Raw genomic sequence first — 24,170 nt, 5'->3', positions numbered from 1 at the left:
GCTACAGAGTTTGCCTTATAACAAAGGGTTAGTCACTGGCTTGAGCCAAGTTTAAAAATAACTGTTGATTTTCAGTGTTAACACAACAGGGTAAGGAAAGAGCATTGTGAGGATAAAAACTGACTGAAGTATTAAACCTTATATGTTAAATTGTACACATACAACTACATAACTGCATGAAAAACTGTGACAAGAGGTGAAATTAGATGGATGAATGATGCATCAACTTACCTCATTAAATAACAAATCTTCAGCCTGGTTATCTGACAGTTGTCATCTTTGCAGTCACGGTACGTGGGGTAAGTCAAGGACTTTTCCAAGATCTGACAGAATCACCTTAATGTATAAAACTTAAGCATATTAAGTAGCCCACTTGAATTCGAAAGAAAATGAATAATCACAGTTTTAGGATGATTTTGCTTCATTTTGTATCTGAAAAACAGGAGACCAGCCTAATTTGTTGGCATTTATGATCTTTACAGACATCAAGCTTCTTAGCAGCAGGGGTTTCTTCCTCTCCTTAAACATTACTTAAACAGAAGCTATGGGGGCATGAAGAGGTCAAAAAGCTCCAGCATCACTTGTAGTACGAAGATCAAATTTAAAATTAGGTCTACCTAATTTGTTAATAAAGTTGATGTTTTTGACCTCTTCAAGCCTTTCACTCTTCATGCACCTTGGTAGTTGGTGAAGTTGTGCCAGAAAATCCTCTGCTGAAACTGATTTCCTTGACAGATGTTGTCTCGAAGATTAAACCAATGTGTGAAAACATCAAAGAGAATAAAGATAAAATATGTCCAATACATTTTATCAGCAAAATGCATGCTATCTTCTTGCTTCTATATTTGTGAAGGCAGGCTGTTGACTCTGAGACATGTGACAATGATAGAGGCCATTTGGAGCTTGTTTATATGCCCTTTTTCTAAAAACTTGGATTGGCAACTTTGGAGAATTCCGACACATTTAGCTAGATTTGAGAAGTATGCAATAGAAGATGAATTGTGGAAATGCAATGTGTTGGTTGTTGTCCTTGGAGTTGTCACTCGAGGAACTGCAGTTTTTTGCAACCTCTACATTGGCTTCATTTTTAAACAATGGAGGTTGGCGCCTTGCTGTCAACACTACAGACCACTTACTGAGCAGTTTCAAGGGCACCGATCCAGGACTGGATCAATTCCACTTTAACATACAATATGTCTTACCCTTCTACTTCTTCCTGCATCTCCCTCTATCCCACTTTCCATACTCAACACAGTTTGGGCAGATGGCTGTTCAACATGAGTCTGGTTATGCTCGAGGTTTCTGACAGCAAAAAGGTATTTTAGCCACTGTAAGTTTGTTAAATGTTGCTCAGTGCTGTGCTCATGGTGGATTAATGTTGGTTAAGAGTAAGGTATTTTACCTGCTTTTATGAATTGGTGCTATACAAATAAAGAGCTCGCTCATGGACTTGTAACATTCACATCGCAGTACTTGTCCTCCACCAGTACACATCCAGGGGGACTGACTTTGGATTTAGGCCTAAGAGAAGGCTTTGGATCTAGCTGTCTCTTGCTGGTTTCTCCAAAGATTCCTATCCCAGGCAATGATTTAAGTCTCATAAGCAAAATGAAAGAATCTTTCATGATAAATATATCAATAATAATATAGATTGTAAATCCCAATTTCTCAGAATACATTGTTTTAAATTGGACGTACATATTTGGAGCAGCCTTTACTACAGTTAGCCAGGATTATTTTAAAATGTTGTTAAAGCATTGTGTTAATGTGTAGAAGTAGTTCCTGCAGGCTTTCTGTCAGAAAGGATATATCATCAGAAGCTTTCCCGCCAGTTCGGAGGATGTAACATACCAGCGATGCATCATCAGGAGGTTGCGGGGAAGCAGGTTGGCCTGCAACTGTCCATTGTCATCTGTAAAAAGAAGTGATTCAGAATATGTTACCAAATTGAATCTGTTAGTGACTGCACTAGTGGTCATGAGGGAAGCGTAGTCATGTTGTATTCTGATATATCTTAAAAAGTCCCTCTAAGTATTTTGTGTAATATTCTTGAAACAAATTCATTAAAAAGTCCATAAAAACATTTAAGCCTGGCCTCATGCCTAACTATTGATATTTCATAAAATCAAAAAGGATGCATTATAAAAAAAAATGTACCACCCTATTTTTTTTACCAGGCTGTAAACATGTATATTTTTGTTGTAAAAATTGGCATTTTTGAATGGGTGTGTATGTGATGTCTTTGTGCTCTTGGAGCCAGCCTCAAATGGACCCTTGAGGAACTGCAAGATTTAACAATTCCTCATTGGCTTAATTTTTCAACACTGTTGCCGCTTGATCAAACACTAACTGCAAATGTATTTATCTTTAAATGTATTGATACAACTACATACAAAAAGAAATGACAGAATTAAAATAAATCATGCATTAATATAATCTTTAATGTGATTGAATGTAGATTTTTTTTTCCTCTCTTCAACACATTATTTCAGATAATATTTTCCATGAAGCCCCTTCCACTGTATTTCATCTAATCTAATTACCTCAAACTAATCGCTGCACAATTGGGCCACTAACGCCCGGGTCCCTACCTGTGCCCACTTTGTTAGGTAGATAATAAAGCCTTGATAGCAGTCTTGTCATATGTGTCACTTACCAAATGCATGAATGCATTCATTTAAAAGAGCATCAAGAGATGCTGCCTTTCCCAATGTTGATGTTCCCATATTCAAGGACAGAGGTCACTTCTGCTCACTGCTCTCAACCAATCAGGGTTTTCCTGGGAAGAGGAGAGAGAGAGAGGTAGAGAGAGAGAGAGTCACAAAACTAGATCATAAAGCTAGGTGTTGGAATGAATGCATTTTGTGAGTTTTATGATTATGAGAAGCACACAGGGTCTAATGGTCATGTATCAGTTGCTGATTCGAATGTTTCACATTATGATTTGCTCTCAAAGCAATGATCAGTGAGACCTTTCCATTTTAAAAACAGACATGGCAGGCAGTCTTCAAAAATAACGTTTGCATGCTCAACCTTCCAGATATTGAAGCAAAACTAATTGAAACCAATGACCACCAGAGCAATAACAACTGAACCTTGCCAACAATGAATGATCATTTCACTTTACAAAATTGTAGTGCTCTCACACTTGCACAAAACTCTTATAGTTTTCAGGGTGAGCTGCATGTGTGGCCGCTAACAGCCAAATTTTTCACTCTGACTTTCTTTCAAGAGCAGTCCTCCTGAACTTCTCTAGAAATGTCCAGGAGTGCATTTGTGAAAGCTTGTGCCACTCCTTATGACAATATTACAATATCAGTCAAGACCTTTCAAAGTCACAGTATTAAATAAGGAGCATGATTGACACTATAAACACTGATAACATGTGCAAACATTGTTTATCTTATGCTATGAAGTTCAATAAATGCAATATAATTAATAAAGTCTCTATTATAAGTATGCATTTGTTCTTTTGCGACTTTATATTGTATTCTAAGGTAGGACCAAGGAAGGTATCACAGCGCAAACCGAGAAAAAAAAAAGCAGATTTATTCATGCCGTATGAATATCTTCAATCAAATTAAATTGCTCAAAGTAGTTTCTGCTTATACTCCACTTGATTCTTACGTTTTCTACAGTGCAATACATCATGAGCTACATGAGGATTGAGGACCCTTGTGGATCTGAACAGAGGACAATATTCTTGGCATTTTGACCAGCAAGCCCACGTGGTTACAGAAATTACAGAATGAAGTCCTATCGACTTGCTGTGTTGGAGCTGAGGTGCATTCTTAAGATGAATAGAATACACATGAGTTTCAACATTAACTTGTTCTTTTCCAGTAGGGAAGCCTTCATTTTACTCTTTCTCATTGCCCAAGGTAATCAGTAGTCATACTTCTAAGCCAAAGCCACTCCAGGGAACAGAATTTATTGTGACGTTTCCATGGGTTATATACCAAAGGAGACACAGTGTCTGTTAAGTTTCTTTTCGCGTCGCTATGTTCCTACCCATTACACAAAACTACCCAAATCCTCTGTAGACCAGACCGTCTTATTTCATTTAATCCGTTCTAAACAGGCTACGAAGACTGGATCCTTGGTATGCTGCTCCTTGGAAGAATACTACCTTTAAATTGGGAAACAAATAGTCTACTGCAGTGCTTCCCAAAGTGTGGGCTGTGGCCCCCTGGTGGGCTGTCTGGGTACTGCAGGTGGGTCGCAAAAAGCCCTCCACCAATTTTAAAAATAAAATAAACATCACAATAATGATGATTTATCATGAGTCAACCCTTTAAGTGATTAGTAAGGTGTGTCATGACTATTTATGGACATAATGTTTACTAAACCTTTGAGTTTATCTTGCCATAATATCATGTTGTAATGTCCAATAATTTACCCTAACTGAAAGTGATAGCTGTAGTCATAAAAAAAAAAAAATTATAACTGGCCCCAGAGTAATTTTGTATTTCAAAGCAGGCCGCGGCAGTCTTAAGTTTGGGAAAGGCTGGTCTACTGCAAGGGGGTCCTCTATGGCTCAGTATGTTACTGCCATCAACTTGGTGTGGCAAACATCACTTGCCCACATCAAAGATATTCCTATACACTTACGTCAGCCCTAGCAATCAATGTGTCAGTGTGTTTATCTGTGTGTAATCGTCTGAATGAAAGAAGACATTGTTTTTGGAGTGTAAATGGATAAAATCTCTAATGGGACTATCCTTGCATGTGGGGATTCCTAATGTGTCTGGTGATTTCAGGACTAACATCACCAAAATATTCTGGCTGAAAAATGTTACTGAGAACACTCTAAAGCATTTGCCTGAAGAATGATTCTTACATTCATTGATGTGAGTGCAGTAACCTAGGATAACCCATCTCCCAGTCAAGGATGCAGTGTGTACCTGTCCCAAATAAGCTTATTATAAATGTAACAAATATCAATGCAGTTTACTTTAGGTTTTCTAGCTATCTGTCTTTTTGACGGACGGGGTTGTAAAAATTCTGCCCTAATGTGTTTCAATTATATAATGATAGCATTGTTTAACTGCCCCTAATGTAAACAATGAAATCACATCTTATTAGAAATAAACTGAGCACCTTCCAAAAATTACTGCCTAACAACAAACCACAGCACTCACAGATGTGGAGCTTCAGTAATAGTTAAATTTGGCATTCGCCTGCTAATGCTAAGTGAACTCAGTTACTGTGGTAAATGATAAATGGACTTGAGCTTGAAACTTCCGACTACTCAAAGCTCTTTTACACTGCAGGTCACACCTACACTTTCACACACTGATCGTAGTGGTAGTGGTATTTTATACTGTAAATATTGTAAATTTGTGCAGGATATTATCACAATATAAGTTGCAGACAGCATGGTATGGTGGCTAAGCTTCAGTATTGAATCTGTCATATTGAGCCTAAATGTACAAATGATCAGCACTGACTTCAGGGTGTACAAATGAGCAAGTGGTTGTCAACACATTTCCCGCACGTGTTGAGTAACATTTCTATCCATTCAGATTTGTGTTTCTGACCGCTTGAAACATTGTAAATCTCTTCACTCACTCTCTGGTTTTGGATCCAACACATTCTAATGCTTAGTCACATTCAGAGTCACAAGTTAGCTTCTGTTCAGTTTCAAGGAACCTCTGATTTTTTCTACTCTAAGAGATTGTTAACTTAAAATGATTGATTTGGTAATCAAGGTTAGGTAAGATAGGTTTAAGAATGAAACAAACTTAGCTCCTGCAGTGTCTGACCAACCCCAAACATCTGTTCAAAAATATGAGTGTTTTCCAAATAATACTCAATTGTATTACTGCCTAACTATTTCGCAACATCCTGATCAGAGACCGTTGAACATCTGCTGACAAGTTGTAATTCACAATTTTATATTACATGTACATCTATGCATGTGCATGAGTATAATCATTTTAATCCTCTTAAACAGTCTAATTAGACAGGAGATGCTCGATAAATGGATAGGTTTGAATTCAGAGAAACTTGTCTGCTTTGCATAGACAGTAATAACTTACTCACTCTCGCCTCATATAGCAGTTATTATGAAAGGTCATTTAACATTTGTAACTTCAAATAAAGCAAAATGCTGCTGCCAAATTCTTTCAACATTCAACTTTGCAGATCAGCTGAGGACATCCCAGCAGACACACAAATAGTTGAACAGTTGTGTGTTTTGTGAAACAAACACTGTAAGAAGTAACTGACATAGACAACAGTCTAACTTGCTTGTGGCAAAAAACTCTAAACAATAGATCTGTTCACTGTAGTGCTGACTAAAGGTCTTTAGCCCAACCATGAGCAATTAAGATAGCTAATAAATTGCACAAATCCACAAGTCCAAACATCAGGGTACTTCAAGCTGAATCTAGAAGAATGTACTTCTACAAACTGGTAGACATTCATTTTGTGCCTGCAACATTAAAGCCTTTTGGAAGGCAGGTGACGTAGTTTGAATAGTACTGACCCGAAGGCAACAGGGCTTCTCATTTCTCAAATGATGTAATGCGGCTGTTGTACTTGACACTAAGATGCTTTTGTATTGCAGCAATAAGATGATATTCAAATTTAAATCTGTTAAAGGAGCAATGTTGTAACTCTCTAGTCCAGATGAGCAGCTCAGTCTGTAGGCACTCAAAAGAAAGAAGTTGTTCTAAAAGCTGGAGAGGTGCCAGGGCACTTCCTGAGCACTGTCGAGGTACCCTTGAGCAAGCTACCAAACTCCCCACCTCCCTCACTCTGACATCTCTACACTAATGTATGTCCACAGGTCATGTTTGTGCATATGTGTGTGAGAAGCATGTCTCTAAAATAACAGAGTGTAAACTGGAATTTCCCTCTGGGAATAAAAAAGTATTTAAAAAAATCAAAAATCTAATTCGCCTCCTCCTCCCTACTGTCAATGCACACGTAGGTTGCCATGTCATGGACACTGAAGCTTCAGTGTTTAGCCAGCTCAACATCAGTCTTGAAACCTTTTTTTATAACCTTTCTCCATTTTTCAAAAGCATCTCAAATATTTATCCTAGTTTTACCACGTTTCTGGTCGTGGAGCTTTTTAGAATGCCAAGGCTTTTTAGGTCGGGTACAATCAGTTACATCTGAATCAGTTTGCCTGCTTTCATCGCTGCAACACCTGTTGGTTTGATGTTTACCTGGCAAACCGAGGGATGTCCAAAATGGCCGTGTGGTGGTGCTTTAGAAAAGCCTACCTTCTCTGGTCAAAACAAATACAGACCATTCAGGACTGGACTTAGAAGGAGGACATGCTGGCTGCTGCATCGTTAGCATGTTTCTTTAATGGTTGATGATATAGTAAGGTCATGTTATGATTTAATTAAGTAGAAATCTTACATATTGCTGTCTGACATGACAAAGGGAAATACTTGTCTCTTAACACAATAAAATCATATTTTTTCAGGAATATGGAAAGTCTCTTGATTTTCACTCTTCTACACAGTTCAGTTACCTCAGCAATGCGTCTTATTGAAGAGACTCTGATAAAACTACAGAGTGTTTCGATTATATGTTTTTATTTACATTGTGACAGAATGATGCCAGTGTGAGTTTTCTGTATTTCAAGTCAATGATGGAAAAAATATAAAAGGATCTGACCTGGTTATCTGTCCAATGAGTCTACGCCATGAGATGATCTTGTTTGGTTTCAGCCTTTTTGTTTTTGGAAATTTGTTGTTTTTGTAACAACATACTGACTCTCCGAACAGAACACGTGAACACACTTAAGTCAAGGAAGAACGACCTCCCAACTCAGGAACAGGGACCATGCAAGGAGCACCTGAATGCAACATAAGTAGACACTTGGCTAATCAGACACAGGTGAGACTAGTGACACAGGGGAGAGCAAACTAAAGCAGGAAATCACAACTAAGTAACAAAAACTGCTATCACCATTTTGTACCTTGGTCTGGGTGAATTCTAATAGTAGTAGTTCTGTTGAAAGTCTATATCGTAAATATTTAACCTTAGCACCTGAGACAAAATCAAAGATTCAGTTTACAATTAACGCTTGAACTATTTCACATCTACTTACAACCACTGAGGCCTTCAACATGTCTTCAGGCCTAAAATGAGAAGTTGACAACTTGCCTTAGGACTGATAAGCTGCGGTTAGGATGATAAACATAACACCACTCTTGTGTGTTGTCGATAATACACGAAAGTATGAATATGTTTGCAGCTATGGCATAAAATGATGCATGTTAAAAGGCTAGTGCAGCATAGACCAACATGTATTTATATTAACAATAGAAATCAGGGACCTGAGGGATAGCCTGTCATGAATTGACCTGGTTCGGTTTTGGGTATTCTTGTTATGCAGAGCATGCTCACAGTTTTTATTTGTGTTCCACATTACTACATTTCAATTCAGTCCCTCATTCTGTGAACAATTTATTTTGTTCAGGGTTGCAGGGTCACAACCCCAGAGTGTTTCTGGACCAGAATGCTGCCATGCTAAGTCTTTACTTTAAGACAGATAAACATATTTACACATTCACATTAACACCTCAGGGTGACCGAGAGTCCAAGCACTGGGTCATGCGTGGGTGAAACACGATGCTGCAGGAGGAAATCAACATGGATTGTGCACTTGCTTAAAGTTAACCCCCTAGAGGGATCATATTTTATAGTCTACGACAACAGCAGTGGTTTTCTGTTTCTCAATGAATAACAAAACTAGCTGCTTGTTCCAGCTTGTCTTTGGGATAATGTGTAAGTCTTTCTTGATTTGATCTCAGCTGTGCATTGTGTTTGACATTGAAGACCCCTGTAAGGAGCTTTTGAGTTGTGTCCATTTTGGCGGCACATCTTATCTCTTTGTCAATTTCCTGTACATGTATAAGTAGTGTTTTTAACAATCTCATCCTGCTTTCTTTCTATCAGTCAAATATGTATATCTCTCAGCCAGAAAGTGAAAAATATAAAAGAAAGCGTGCTTCAGCAGACTGCCTTAAATCCGTTTGTGTGACACCTTCCTGGGGCAGCGATTTCAGGCAGCTATAAAAGCTACTTAGAAAATATTGAAATGTTGCTGATCGTCTGGTTTCCTTTTGAAGGTCATAAAGAAGCATCAGTATTAGTTTCAGTCTCCTCACAGGAGCTTTAACGGTCTTTGAAGTGAGTGTTATTTAGATGTAGGTCACTGACTGACTCATTTGCTCACGATTTGATTTGTGCTCTGACTTCAGCCCCTACATGCACTAATATGACCACAGGCAACACTTAAAGCATCTACAATTAATGTTGCTGACAGTGTGACACAAAGGCGCCTTGCAAACATCAAACAGAAACTTGGAGAAGTGTTCTCTTTCACTCTGTCTCTGTAGCCATCACTGTTTTAATGCTACAGTAATGACTTATATGTCAATGGGAGTGGAGAGACACACAAACACATTTTTATGTTTTCTCCCATTTCACTGCACAGCCTGGCTGTGTACGTTACAGTCAGCTGTGCCCCTTAGCATGACTTGTGCTTTCCTGCTCCCACAATGGGTCACTGTGTCTCTGTCTCTGCTGCACGGATGCGTCATTGTTGGCTGCACAGTCCACTCACATACACCGCTTGTAGGTGCACACACACATATGTGGACAATACAAATGCAAAGACTTTCACCTGCACACGCACACACACACGCACAAACACACACGCACAAACACACACACAGAAAAGTGTGCAGAGTCTGAAAGAGACACAACTGCAATTTAAAGCCATCTGCATTAACAAACACACACACACACACACACACACACACACACACACACACACACACACATACACACACATACACACACATTAACAAACACACACACACACATACACACACATTAACAAACCAAACACACACACACACACACACACACACATTAACAAACACACACACACACACACACACACACACACACATTAACAAACACACACACAAACACACACACACACATACACATACACACACATTAACACACACACACACACACACACACACACACACATTAACAAACACACACATACTGCTTCAGTCCAACACTGACAGCCTTTAAAAAGATGAGTCCATCGTTTAAGTCCCGGTTTGCAAAAACACTCGTTTCATTTTGTGAGGCAACAACCATCCTTTAAATCTCACTGTTGCTGGAACAGAAACCTGCAATTAAAACTTTAACACAGATACTCACTCCATGTTTAACAAGCAGTCCAATCTTACCCCCTCAAGAGCAGCGTAGCAGCAAGCATCCAGGCTAAAGATCAGTCCCTTCCCTGAGATTACTGTAACTGCTGCTGGATGCTACTATTGGCTGTCAAGCAGAGAGACTCCCATGGTGGAGAGCACACTACACTATGACCACCACCACCGCTGCTGCCTCCTCCTCCTCCTCTTGTTGGTAAACACAGCAGCCTGAAGCAGCAGCAGTCATGCCATGTGACCTTACACCCACCAACACACACAACACACACACACACACACACACACACACACACACACACACACACACACACATACACACGTCATGTTTATTATATTTTTAAGAGCCGAGCACTGATTTTACTTAACATTTGCTTTAATCTACACTATCACGCTTTAAATCCAAAATGACGAAGTCATTTGAGTATGGATAACTTAAAGAATACAGGACCGGATTTTAGAATCAGGAGTGTTCTGGTTTTAGCTTTTACTATGAGTATTGTCTTCAAGGGTTTCAACAAGCTTTAAAAATGTGTTCACTTTATTCCTGTATTTAATTTAACTTAATTATAATTTTTGTTTGTCTAGTTTTTTTGTCTAGCATTGATAGTGTTACCCTTGTTGGGTATTGTTCTATATCATTTATTGTCTGGTATTGTACTGTTGTAAAAAGTTTGAAAACAATAAAAATGTTGGTCATAAAAAAAAAAATGTGTTCAGAGAAAAAGTCCTTGTGGAGAGAAAAAGAGGTGTAATGCATTGGCAGTCATATAACAACATTTGAGCTTTATTAACCGTCTATAAAAAATGATTTGCATAAAAGGGCAGCTCATAAGTCCCTCTTAGACGATTTCTCTCAATGCCAACTCACTCTCACTTCACAGCTTGTTGGACTTCAAACATTGGCAACACATGGATACAGAAGTCTTGATTAATCAGCTGTTACAGCCCTGCAAATGTAACCTTACAGTAATAGTCGACAGTGGATAGCAGATGGATTCTGAGATTGAAAATGTATTCATCTTTATTCATTTATTTATTTACGTTTTCTTTTTCCCTTGGACAGGACAGCTGAACACACACAGGAAATGTTGGGAGGTGAGAGTGGGCGATGTCATGCAGCAAAGAGCAGAGGTCAGATCTGGACCCATTGCAACAGGGACCAGGACATCTTTGTACATCCTGAGCCAGTCCAGTGCTCCTGGTTGCACATTAATTAACACCAACATGTGTGATCAGAAAACATAAATGACAAATATAAGAGCTTATTCATTATAAATTGTCAGCTGTAGAAGGTTCAAATCATATTGATTTAGTTGTCTTACAAACAATGCTTCTACCAGTTTCTCTTTCAGTTACACATTGAGATTCTGCAGCAGTACCGTGACGAAGCTCCACAATCAGTACCCCGTGTTCTCACACATTACATGCGCAGCAGCGTAATATTGATTGTGTGATTTCCCATGTTGTTACACATTTCTGAAGCACCAAGAGTCAAAGCGTGCATGCACACACCTTGCATCGGATGCATCCTTCGTGTCCCTAACATATCCAAAGAAATCATTGCACGCCAATTGAAACAAGATGGCGGACTTTGAAGCAGCTGATGATAACGCTTCTCAATCTGAGTAATTGGTTTTAACTCAGTTGAAATGTAATTCAAACAAATGTTATAAATGAAATAATCTTTAAAAGAGTAGGTTGAGTTACAGGATGTTTGTTTCTTTGACTAGGTCTGATGCATCTGTTGTTCATGCTAGGTGACAGGAGCGGGGCTAGGTAACAAAGGGTAGGGCAGGAACACCTGCTGACGCAAACAGCAAACCCTCTAACGTCCAGTCTGTCTCGTTTCAGTTCGGACTGAGCGGTCCACACACTGACCCTTTCTTACCCCTGATTTGTGATAGCTATTGTGTGAACCAGGACTTCATAGATCTATTTCACACACTTATATATGACCTTTATTTAAACAGAGAAAATCAACTGAGAGCGGAACTCTCTTTTGCTATGGTGCCCTGTAACAACATTTAAACACAAACAAGACAATGCATAAAACACAATCAAAACTCATCAGGAAAAACAAGAGCATTCCTTAGACAACGTTTCACTCAGTTAAAGTTTTGCTGTACAGTTACAAGATTGCCCAGTTCAAGGGAGTCCTGAAGCTTATTCCATTAATAGGGAGAATAATATGAGAATGCAGTTTTACCCAGTTCTGTACTCATGAAAGGAGTATTGAGAACAAAGGGTCAAAGGCTGAAAGAATTTTATTACAACAGGTTTCTTTTTCTGTAAAAAAGAAAATTGGAAACAATAAAAGTTTATGTAATTACATTTTTTATTTATTTATTTATTTCAAGCTTAGATAAGTTATCCCTAAAAGAAGTGAAGCAGACATGAAACAGGAAGTACATTAGAAATCAATATAATGTTCAGAGCAGAGTGGACAAGTTGGAGTCATGTGGAGTCTACTGCTGCAGACAGATGTTACATCGACCTTGGGTTCAGACAGCTGGTAAGACAGCTTAAACAGATGGCCTGTGTGTGTGTGTGTGTATGTGTGTGTGTGTGTGTGTGTGTGTGTGTGTGTGTGTGTGTGCGCGTGCATTAGTGATTTTCTCTGTGTGTGTCTGTGTGTACACAGACACTCATATGTCCTGTTTCATCAGCGAGTAGTGCATTACCTCAGCCTTGTTTGTCTGATTAATCCCAGCTGCTCTACTTAATTGGCTTCTAACAAGATGTAATTGAAGAGATGATGCATTGTTTGTCCTTAAATAGTTTCCACTTCTTTCCCATTATTTCCTTAATATTTATGTGCATTGTTTTTTTTTGTACTATATTCCCCAAATGATCATTCCAAAACAAGCCTTTCACAAACATTGTGTCTATGTTTGGAGTAGTTGAGGCGGTGTTTTGACATATGTGGCTGTGCTTCTAATTGTACTCACAGACCTTGTAAGAATTCTCTGCTTTTTCTTTTTCTATACCTCAATATACTTAGCATTCTTTGGGTTTCACTCATTCAGCATGTAGGCATTATAGGGTTACTGGCTACTGTACCTGTCACTTTAAGAATAAAAGATGTAATTTTATAAAGCTTAAAGTGACTTTGTTTCTTCATTTATCAGAGATCTTTTGTTTTTGGTTCCAGTCAGATCCCTTAGGTCCTCTTCTGCTTCTCTTTAAACCAGCAATGCGTAGCCATGAACTCCTTAACTCACTTAAGATATGGATATCAAAATGGTAAGCTCTACTGTATTTTCAATTAAATTTAAGGACCAATTTTTTTTAAATCTGAATTTTAATATGAAGTCATTGTATAGACTTAGTCAAAGTTTGGATCATGGTGTCCCAATAGCAATATCATTGTGTTTATATGACCTTTTGAAAAGGTCAGTAAATACAAAATGTCTGTCATATGCTGTCACATCATAATTAAGCAACATAGTGTTTTATCACGTTATGTGATGTGCCACTGCTGCCTCTCCATCTGAGGACAGAATAATCATTACGTACTGTATAATGAAACACAAAACACACAAGCAGAACAGAAGGGGCACAATAGAGGATTGCCTCACACTGTTTCAAAAGGCCTTTTTTCCCTTGAAAAGGTGAACATTATTCAATCCATTCTCTCTACCACTTATTCTGTTAAAGGTTGCAGGGATGGACTTGATCCTCTCTGTCAGTGGGCTAGAGGCAGACAAGGGTTCCTGCAGAAAATTCCCCAGTTAAGGTCGTAGCTGGCTTCAATGAAACAAAATTATTACATCAGAAAAATGATTACTATAAAAAATCCATACTCCATTTTTATTCAGGAAAAGTGCTTTTTAAAAATCAGTCCAACAGACATAATATAAAAAGCTGCATCATTACAATAACAGAAGTCACACCTGTTCAAAGAGCCAGTTAATAAACCAACATGTTCACAGCCTGCTACAAAAAAATAATTTGGTATGAATGATTTGTAAAGTTCATCTTTTTTTTTGTAACTCATAAGTTTTGATTTTATGAAGGAAAGGTGTTATTAAAAAGTGACTGATATGATTTAATGAATCAATCAAACTATATTTATATTGCACCTTTCAGACAAATTCAACAGCAGTTCAAAGGGAGGGGAAAAGTGACTGACAAAAGGTAGTTTGTTAAAAATAGAATAATGATGGGGATAGTACACTAAGTAAAAGAAAAAAAAAAGCCAGAGTGAGTTTATATTACTATGAATAGTCTCTGTTCCAAACAAGTTCCAGTTCTGCTCTTTGGAACAGAGGATCTGAGGGCCCGCCCTGAAACCATCTCTAATGGATAGTCTAGTCAAGGCCATGTAGTTTAAAGACTTCTCCTTCTGGCCTTTGTCAGCACTCCTGCGACACAGTTTTGTATTAACTGTAGCTGGTTTATATGATATTTTTAGACCAGAAAGGAGAGCGTTACAGTAGCATGGCCTGTTAGTTATAAAAGCATGCATTAGGCCGGGTGCGTATTTTTATGCTCCGTGTCTGCTGAGGTAAAAAAGACCATCTCAAATAATAACCAGCGCTTTTCTGCTCTGAAAAAACATAAGGTGGACACAGGACCTTCTCTGTTTGACGGGCGGGCACGCTGAAGTGTGTGAAATTTTCTCCCTTTAAACAGCTCGTGAAGGTTATTTATTAAACTTAGAGGTCACTGCAGTTTGCACAATCTGCACACGCGACGATTGGAATCATGAATAAATGGAGTTGTTTAATAAATGAATTGTGGCAGAGTCGGGTTACCGTCAGTACATTTTGTGCTGTTTCTCAGGTGACAACCAATGAAATAATTATGCAAATGTGGTGTTGCGAGGGTCAGTTGAGCCACAGCTCTTTATGAATGCATGCATCTTATGCTGATTGTGTTGAAAACAGAGAAGAGTGAAGAGAAAGCAGTCAGGCAGAGAGCTTAACAGAGCTTTAAAAAGCCAGACAAAATTGGTTTCCACCACAAAGACACCTTCATTATAGTGACACTTTCAGCTTCAGCCTCTCACGTGCTAATGAATCTGGTTTTGGTTGTATCCATAAAGTTAGAAATCCAAAATTCAAAGGCCTGCAGAGACTTCATATTATAGTGGAACTGACTTCATCCTCTCAGGGTCGTCTTGATGAATAACTAAAACATTAATAGCTAGGGGGGAAGCATGAATGGACTCAGCAAATGTTATGGTAATTATTGTACATAATGTGATATCCTCTGAGGAAAGTTCCCATTTTGACATAAAGGAAGAGTGTCGTGGAGTCATACTCTATCTTGAACCAGCAATAGACAGTGATATAAACACTCTGCCTATTCGACGTTAAAACTTGTTGTCTGTTAACAAGACCAAATTTCAAGACACCCACCAGTGTTTCCCCTACCATTATATTAGGGGGGCGGCCCGCTGTACATATCTCAGATGTTGAATGAGCACATAAATGCTAAATGTAACCACGTTTGCAATCTCAATATTACAGTTAGAAAGGCATGATGATAATATTTAGCAATACAAATGGTAAAAAAAAAAAAATCAAAAAGCGACATGTGGCAAATGTTTGACAATTTATAAACTATTGATTTAAATTGTACTACCTCATTTTTTCTCTTCATCTGGAAAACTGATTTTAAAACTGAAGGTAAGCCAGCTGCCCATGACATGATATGTCAAAAACAGTTCATCGTGCAAGCAGTAGTTTAGATGACTCTGCACCAATAATACAGAACTTGTCTGCTTGTTGTATAAACACACACACACACACACACACACACACACACACACACACACACACACACACAGAAAATCAGACTCACAGTCCTGACAAGTATCTGAAAATCTGTCTTCATACCTTATGTTCCATCCAGAGCAGCGCAAAAGATCACAATACACCATTTTAAAAACAAGAAGAATTACATTGCAGCTATGTTAAGCACTCGCATCTTACCTCAACTGAGACTTTCAATCATCCAAGATGTACCAGCAGACCTCGAGGATCCAACTTTCAAACATGTTCATGTATAGATCTGCTTTTTGCTTTTTCCGCTGTCCTTTCAAATCCACATTAAAATCCAGCTGTGTCCACACGGTTGCTTCTACACCCAGCATATCTCTCCTGCTGTCAGAGCTGCATCACAGTGTCTCCTATCTCCTCATTCAGATGGCCCTCTGTCATCCTAAAGCCCTTTGTCTATCTGAGCCATATACACAACTGCTGTGCTGCTCCCTGCGCTGCTCCCTGTGTCTGAGTTGTTTGTCTATATGGCCACTAGACTTCCTTCAATTCTTTCCCAACTTAGTTTTCCTGCCTGTGTTGCTTGGTTTCCCTGGACTGAGCTAAATATAGGGACCACACAAGGTAAGGTGGAAAAGAGCAGAGCAGGAAATGGATCACAATATGCGTGTGTGTACGTTTGTGTTTGTTTTCTGTGTGTCTTCCTGTCTCAAAATCCCGCCAACATTCACAATAACGACGTCCAGTAGATGCACTGCAAAATGTGTTGGTGCAAATTTAGCGCCAGAGTTTGTGTGGTAACATTCTTTCTACATTTTGAGATTTAGAGTCTTCCAAAGCCGATTAACGAATAGGGTGGAGTCGGTGTGCGTGTTGTGTGTGAACACATTGTTGCTCTATGCTTGTGCGAAAGGGTCAGCCCATCCCATATTCCACTCTAATGACGTTGTCCACATTGTTTTGTCTCTCTGGGCTTCTAAAAATGTCTGCCTCAACAAAAACACTGACTGCACATCCTGCTGCCTGGCTGGACAAAAAGAATTGATCTCCAGCTTTTGTCTCACACACATTTTCTCACTGTAGTTGCCTGTATGGCTACTACAATGAGGACAAAGGCATTTCTGAGGTCTAAGGGGGGGTTGATGTCCGTAATCATATAACAGATCCAACTATGTGGAACTACACTCACATGCACATATTTAAATTGAAAAGGTGATCTCTTTTTATCATTTGTTTATAAACTGATCTTACAGAAATATGTGAAATGATCAAGACTTTTTTACCTGCTTTTTGTAAAGTGTCTTGAGATAACACTTGTTATGAGTTGACGCTATACAAAATAAATTGAATTGAATTGAATGTGTTGACAGGGTCACTGAGTGGGGCTGGGGTTAGGGCCTTTGTGGCCACATGAACTAGCTAGACGTTCTGATGATGACAAACTGTAAAATACATAAAGTTCACTTCAAATTGCATACCTACTGTAAGTAAACATACAGTTGAAAATGTGCCCATTCATTGTGTATTGCTGCAAGCATCTGATTCGCTGCTCAGAGCATGCTGGGATATGAAGCCACGCAATACCAAGTTGGCTGCACCACTTTTTTAACATTTTCTTTCCCAAATCCAAATTATCTATACAAAGAAAACTACAAGATACTGTCATAAAATATATCTCATGGGGTGCTCACTTTAAAAAGACTCTCAAATTTAAAGAGGTCATATTCTGCCCTTTTTGGGGTTCATATATTTAATTTATGTACCTACTAAAGTATGTTCACAATAGCTAAAGTTCTAAAAAGTGTCTGTTTTCATGAACTGCCGCTCCATGCACCGGCTCACTTCTGACTCTCTCTAAGGCTCTGAAGTGCCCACGTTCAGAGTCCCCACGTGTGTCAAGTCTGATCTGATTGGTCTGCCGAACCGCTCTGTCGTTATTGGTCAGTTGCTGAGCACGGTTCTCAGAAATGTCCCGCCTCTTTTACCATATTGGGAATGCAGCCACTGGCTCCGTCCGAGGGGAACATAAACATTAGCACCTTAGCACTACTGTGCTACCGCAGGTTACGGCATATCGTGGGCGTGCAACATGAGCTGCTGGGCTTGCCACAACGAGCCAATGGGCTTAGGTCAGTAAACTCACACTGACAATGACGTCGGACTGACAATGACGTCGGACTGACAAATTTTTATCAAGGGGGGCTAGAACCGAGCGTTACATGCAGCTAATGCTGCAGCTAACAGGAGGAGGTAGGAGAAGCTGCGTTTACGAGGACTTTACATTTCTGCACATAGATGTGCCTAAACATGCACAGGACACATGGAAAACACACTAAAGAGCATATAAAACCAGAAAAAGCATAATATGGGACCTTTAAGACAGCAAGTTAACAGCAGAGATGGGCGGGCCAACTTTAGTCTAATTGATTGCTTTTAGTGGCCACACAGAGTGAGGTAGCGTCCAGGAGCGATGGATGCATCACAAAAAAACAGAACTTTTTTTTATCCAGGGTCGTGATTACAGGTGCCCCAAGTGTACGGGTAAATCATCTGTGAAACATAATGAAATGTTTGCCCTGCATACTTATTATTACCCAAACTCTGATGGATGCTCATAATCTAATCAAGTGGAAGGAAACATACCATATTGTGACATTCCTCCATAACATAAAATTACAATGCAAAAACAAATGGTAACTGGACTTGAGCTTGTATAGCTCTTTTCTAGTGTTTTGACTGCTCAGAGTGCTTTTACACTGCAGGTCACACCTACACATTCACACACTGAAGTCTAAAGTGACCATCAGTAGGTAATCCTATTCATACACATCTCCACATGCACACGCTGCAGGGAAGCAGCAGAGGAAACTTGGGGTTAAGTGTCTTGCCCAACGACACATCGGTCATGTGACTGCAGGAGCTGGGGATTGAACCCCTGACCTTCTGGTTGAGAGACTACTGATTCTAACTTGAGCCACTTCTGAGACTCAACTTGTTAAGATAGGGTGGAGACACAAATCTTAGCAAGTTATATTTGTTGTTTTTTTTATTAAAAATATCTGATTACACTCAGTATAAGAAACATTCACCTGACAAGTTGAGGAATGAATTGCTTTTCTTTAATGGTTTTATTTTTAAAAAAGGGGTAAAGATCTTATTTTTGGACTTGTCAGGTGCACTTGGCTTTTCTTTAGTATAATCAGATAGTTTTGACTAGAAATTAGATGAAATCCACTTGCTTAGAAATGAGTTTTTACAGTGTAGGCATGTTAGTCAATTCAATAACATAAGCTCTTTCTTCCAACCAAAGCCATGTTTTTATTTAAACTCTAGGGTTTGTTCATAACTCAGCATTGTTTCCAGGTTCCAATTAAGCATTTTGTAAGACATTATGTGCCTCCACATGGTAATGTGGTAAGAGGTGGTGTCATTCCACGATTTCCTCTCTGAGTTCTGGTTGCCATAAAGTATCCAGCTTAAGTTAATAAAAGCTGAAAAAACCCCAATAAAAAAAGACAGTTGTTTTCTTGTAAACCCCTCTTTGATTCCTAAGGTTGATCCAGTTTCAAGTTTCCTCTGACTACAAAGCCAGCAGACACTCAGTCCTTTTACCACGAGTACACCAGGAATCAAATTGAGCACTGAGTGAAGCAGGAATGTACCAGGCTGGATGTGGACAGTCAACAGCAAGCAGCAAGCTTTATTGCGTTTTACATGAGAACATAACAGGCAAGAAAAGTGATTGAGAAGGTCACTATGATAGCAATAGCAGCTTCTCAGCAGCTGCAGCAGCTGCGGCCCTCACTCAGTGTCAACACTGGCTGTGTTCAGCTGCAGAGCTACTGTGCATTACTGGTGTGTTGGCAGCACAAGCACTTCAATTCAACATTATAGCCATCTACAAAATGCCATTTCACAACATTGCCTTAACAGAGTTCCGCTGTCATTACACTTTTGTAGTTACACATGGCATCCGCACGGTGTAATATGAGTGTACTTCACATTGCATTATTGTGTTGCAGAAGCACAAGAGGCACGGCATGTAAACACACAGCAGGAGCCTCACATAGCCTACACACACACACACACACACACACACACACACACACACACACACACACACACACACACACACACACACACACACATACACACACACACACACACACACACACACACACACACTGAAGCATGCACACGCTATGACGTCCCCCCCAAATTCAAGTTTTACATGTGTGAGTGAATTGTTCTACAGTCAGTGTAGACAACTGGAAACATGTTGTTAAAGTATAAGTGTTCTTCGGTTGACAGATAAAATTGATGACATCTAAATGATGAATGGACTTGAGCTTGTATAGCCCTTTTCTAATGGATTCTCAGATTGAACATTTATTTATTTATTCATTTATTTATTGACATTTTTGTTTTCTTAGACAGGAGAGCTGAACACACACATGAAATGTTGGGAGGAGAGAGTACATGGTAAATTAACTTGTCCATCAGAAGTAACTAATCCCATTCATACACATTCATACTACAGACAAAGCACCTGGAGCATCTAACATTAAGGTCATTTGAGTTGTTTTATATTTTTTCCAATTTGGTCTCTGTCAAAAAGACATCAGGGTCTTAACCTGCTCAATTTCCAAATCAGCCACCAATTCACCTTTTGTTCTTCATTATTACTATATGTAACTTCAGCCCCCAGTGTCCCCCAAATACATTCACTTCTTGTCACCTTTGACACTGTTGTAGGGGGAAACAATGCCATCAGCTCTCTCAATGTTAGCATGAGCATGATTTAACAACTTCTGCTCTGAATCGCAAAGCTCTGACTGTAATTACCCTACATTAGTCCGCTTAACTTTTTTCATTTGGCTCTTCTATGACCCTTTACCTTTGTTCATTGAGATATAATATATACTCTGAGGTAAACTCAACCTGATACAATTCAATGATGTAAGGAGGATTGACCCTGGTAATGTACTCACATCCACAAACAACACACAAATATCACTGTTTGTGTGGAACCTTGATTCTACTGGTTATCATTTGATTCAGTTCTGCTTATTTATTTATTCAGGATTAGATGTTCAAAAGGTTTATTCCAGAGTTTAAAAGGCGTAAACTTTGATAAACTCTCCATTAGAGACTGAATGACATGAAGCACTGGAAGAACGAGACTGAAAATGGAACTTGAAAAGAAATGCCTCTTTCCCTGACAAGTGAGATCAAATGTCTGTACACCTTACTTGAGCTTTGATGAGTTGCACAGTAATCTGCCAGGTTGCAGTTTTTGCTTAAATGCCAAATGCACAGTGACCAAGTTATACTAAGAGCACAGCTAGGTCACTGGTTTGTTTGGAAGTGTAACGACAAAATACACAAGAATTGATTTAAAATATCAAAATGACCACACATTAACAGGCTGTTTATCTAACACTTTGACAAAACATATATTGATTTCTGACATGGAAATTAACTACCACCACACACACCTACGCATGCTGTAAATCATAGCTGAGCACGTTTGAGTTTTGCAGGTTAAAGTGGATATAAAGTTAATCAGGCACTTACCTTGCTATGATCCAACATTCCTGCCAGCTGACCTCCTCTGGGCAGATCATGATCCCGTTCTATCAAAACCCATCAGAGAAGTCCATGTCTGTCAAAAACCTTGTTGCAATTCTGCAAGTTGACTCTGTCATAACTCTCCCCCAAAAGCTCCGTCCCCCTTTTCACTCACACCGTCTATAAATAGATTCTGCGTTTACTGGAAACAAAGGTTGGTGTGCAGGACAGCTCCGCAAATATCACTGGGTAGACTTGATACAGATAGAGGACGAGGGGAGGAGCAGACTGAGAGAGAAGGACTGAATCTAATCCAGATGGACAATAAATGTGTGCTACTGCAACTGATCAACTCCTATGTAGTGTCCTCTGTGAATACCACCAGTTTCTATGTGAAATGCACAGGTAACAACGAGTCTTTTCAACAATGTGATAAAAATTTTAAAATATCATATAATAACGATTTGGTGTGGTTTGTCGTCTTCCCTGCTGGGGGAAGGGTGGAGCAGTTTTTCAGACTATGTTGATGTTTTTTGGTCTTGTCCATTTCTTAAACCTTTCTGGAAGTAATTGGGACAGTTAATGGCTCTGGACAGAACATTTGATTTCACCTTCACCTCTATATAGTATGGAGACATTATTGAAGGTCTAACTAAAAAGGAAACAATGAAACTCACCATAAACATCATAAACTCTATCCACCGTAAAGAGAAAATGACTTTCACGCTGCGACTTCAAGAGGAGAAGGAAGATGAATGAATGAATACTGGAAAAAAAGGAATTGCTGCAAACAGACTCTTAAGACTCTTGAAATCTGTTTCTGTATGTCAGAATGTATCTGTATACATTCTGTACTGTACCTGTCTATTCTGTTTTCGTATGTTTTTAGTTTTCCATGATAATACTTTAACATCCTAGCTTCATTATTTCAATCTCCATATAACAAAAAGTAAGGTATAAGAAAAAATGACTTGCTGAAACTCGAGTAAATTAGAAAATGAAGAAGCTTTAATGACTTGACATTTTGAGATTATCTTAAATTATTATTTGAGATTTTAACTCAACACCCATTTGCAAAACCCCACCAGTTGTCTGTTTCAACAATAACAAATAAAATATTTTCTGCAAAAAGTTTAACTGTCACTAGTTTGATCAAAAATGAGTGTGAGAACATTTCTTATATGTTGACTGCCACTGATTGGTTATAAAACTCTGACTTAGAAACCAATGGGTGACCTTTATGTACAGTCTACTTGTACTGGGGCGGCTGCGGGTCAGTGGTAGGGTCACTCAACTGGAAGGTTTGGGGTTCAATCCCCAGCTTCTGCAGCCACATGTCTAATGTGTCATTTGGAAGTCATTTATCCCCAAGTAGCTCCCACTGCTTGGTCAGTTGGGTATGAATGTGTATGAATGGGATTAATACTGATGTTACAGCGGTATGTTTACATCACCACTTTTCATAGCATCCTAGTGTATGAATGTGTGTGAATGGGTGGGTGTGACCTGCGGTGTAAAAGCGCAGTGTTTAAACAGTCTATGCCCCCAACATAACCGAGATCCCAGTTCATTCCTTAAACTGTTATGTCAAAAGGGACTGCCTTTTGGTTTCAAACTGATATGAAAAAATATGTTTTAGTCAATAGTTTGTTGAACTTAATGCAGTGTCCAGATGAGGAAAAGAGACCTCTTCTAAGTGGATTAAGTTGATTAAGTGGATTCTTACCACTGGTGTGAAAGTGCTTAAGCGTTTGCAATGCTGCAAGCTATCATCAACAGGCAATAGGCTCAATCATCTTTTGTTGTCTCATATCAAAGATTGCGGCATTACTTTAAGAGGCTTCCTGGAATGTTTTTTAGTGAGATGTGTTGCTGTGTTGTTGGGTCTTTGGCTTATAAAAAGTCACTGTCAGTGTAAACAGAAACACTGGACACAAGGAAGACACACTGGCACCTTTGAAAGGTTTTATGAAGTTCATACATAACACATAATAGAGACATTTAAAGAAAAAAACACAACTACAGATGACGTTGCTATAGCTGCAGCAAAGAAAAGTCCTCTTATGGGTATTGTGGTTGGGATGGCTCTCCATTATTTGTGATATACGTTGGTACTGCCTTGTGCAACACTACAGTCTTTGTTGTATTCTTATTGATTCAGTAACATAAAGGCACACTTATATTCACTCTAGTGAAAAAAGAGCAACAAAGCTTGGAGTTAGTTCTGTTGGAAGGAGCACAATAATTATATCATGCCTCAAGCTTCAAAAGTAAAAAAAAAATAATCTCACAATTACATTTTTAATTTTAAAGACTTTCTCTTAAAGCTCCTGTGAGAAACCTTTGCTTTGTGTTGATTTTGGTGACCTCTAATGTCTTTGCTGATTTTATGCTGTACATGTGTAAGTGATCTTTTTCTTTAACATTAAAATGTATCACTTATCAGTAATCTTTATGGGGAATCTGTAAAATAAAAAGGCCACTGCTGTGTGCTGTTAATCACTTCATCTGACACCTACCCTACGGCAGCTGTTTCAGTCAGTAAACATAGAACATTGAACATAGAAATTATCAATCTTTATGCTGATTATCTCGTTTGCTTTTGAAGCTCATAAAAAAAGCATCAGTTTTAATTTCAGTCTATTTAATA

At 38.9% G+C, this 24,170-nt stretch overlaps 1 protein-coding gene across 3 annotated transcripts in view; it reads right to left on the bottom strand.

The window, feature by feature from the left end:
• rasgrp3 (RAS guanyl releasing protein 3 (calcium and DAG-regulated)) overlaps positions 1–21,683 on the bottom strand; it is a 33,171-nt gene extending 11,488 nt beyond the window's left edge. The window contains exons 1-4 of one of the 3 annotated variants that reach the window (XM_020647822.3): positions 21,527–21,683; positions 2,657–2,779; positions 1,810–1,912; positions 232–294 (exon numbers count right to left, since the gene is read on the bottom strand). In XM_020647822.3, the coding sequence (XP_020503478.1) occupies positions 232–294; positions 1,810–1,912; positions 2,657–2,726 (236 nt within the window). In that variant the 5' untranslated portion in view covers positions 2,727–2,779; positions 21,527–21,683. Of the gene's footprint in view, positions 1–231; positions 295–1,809; positions 1,913–2,656; positions 2,780–10,241; positions 13,368–16,162; positions 16,547–21,526 lie in introns of those variants that run through there. The other 2 variants (XM_020647821.3, XM_065959263.1) reach the window with 2 other exon arrangements.
• Positions 21,684–24,170: the final 2,487 nt, after the last annotated feature.

Source organism: Labrus bergylta, chromosome 10, assembly GCF_963930695.1.
Source record: "Labrus bergylta chromosome 10, fLabBer1.1, whole genome shotgun sequence".
Lineage (NCBI taxonomy): Eukaryota > Metazoa > Chordata > Actinopteri > Labriformes > Labridae > Labrus > Labrus bergylta.
The sequence above is the reverse complement of the archived record's forward strand: the minus strand, read 5'-3'. Positions and strand labels throughout refer to the sequence as shown.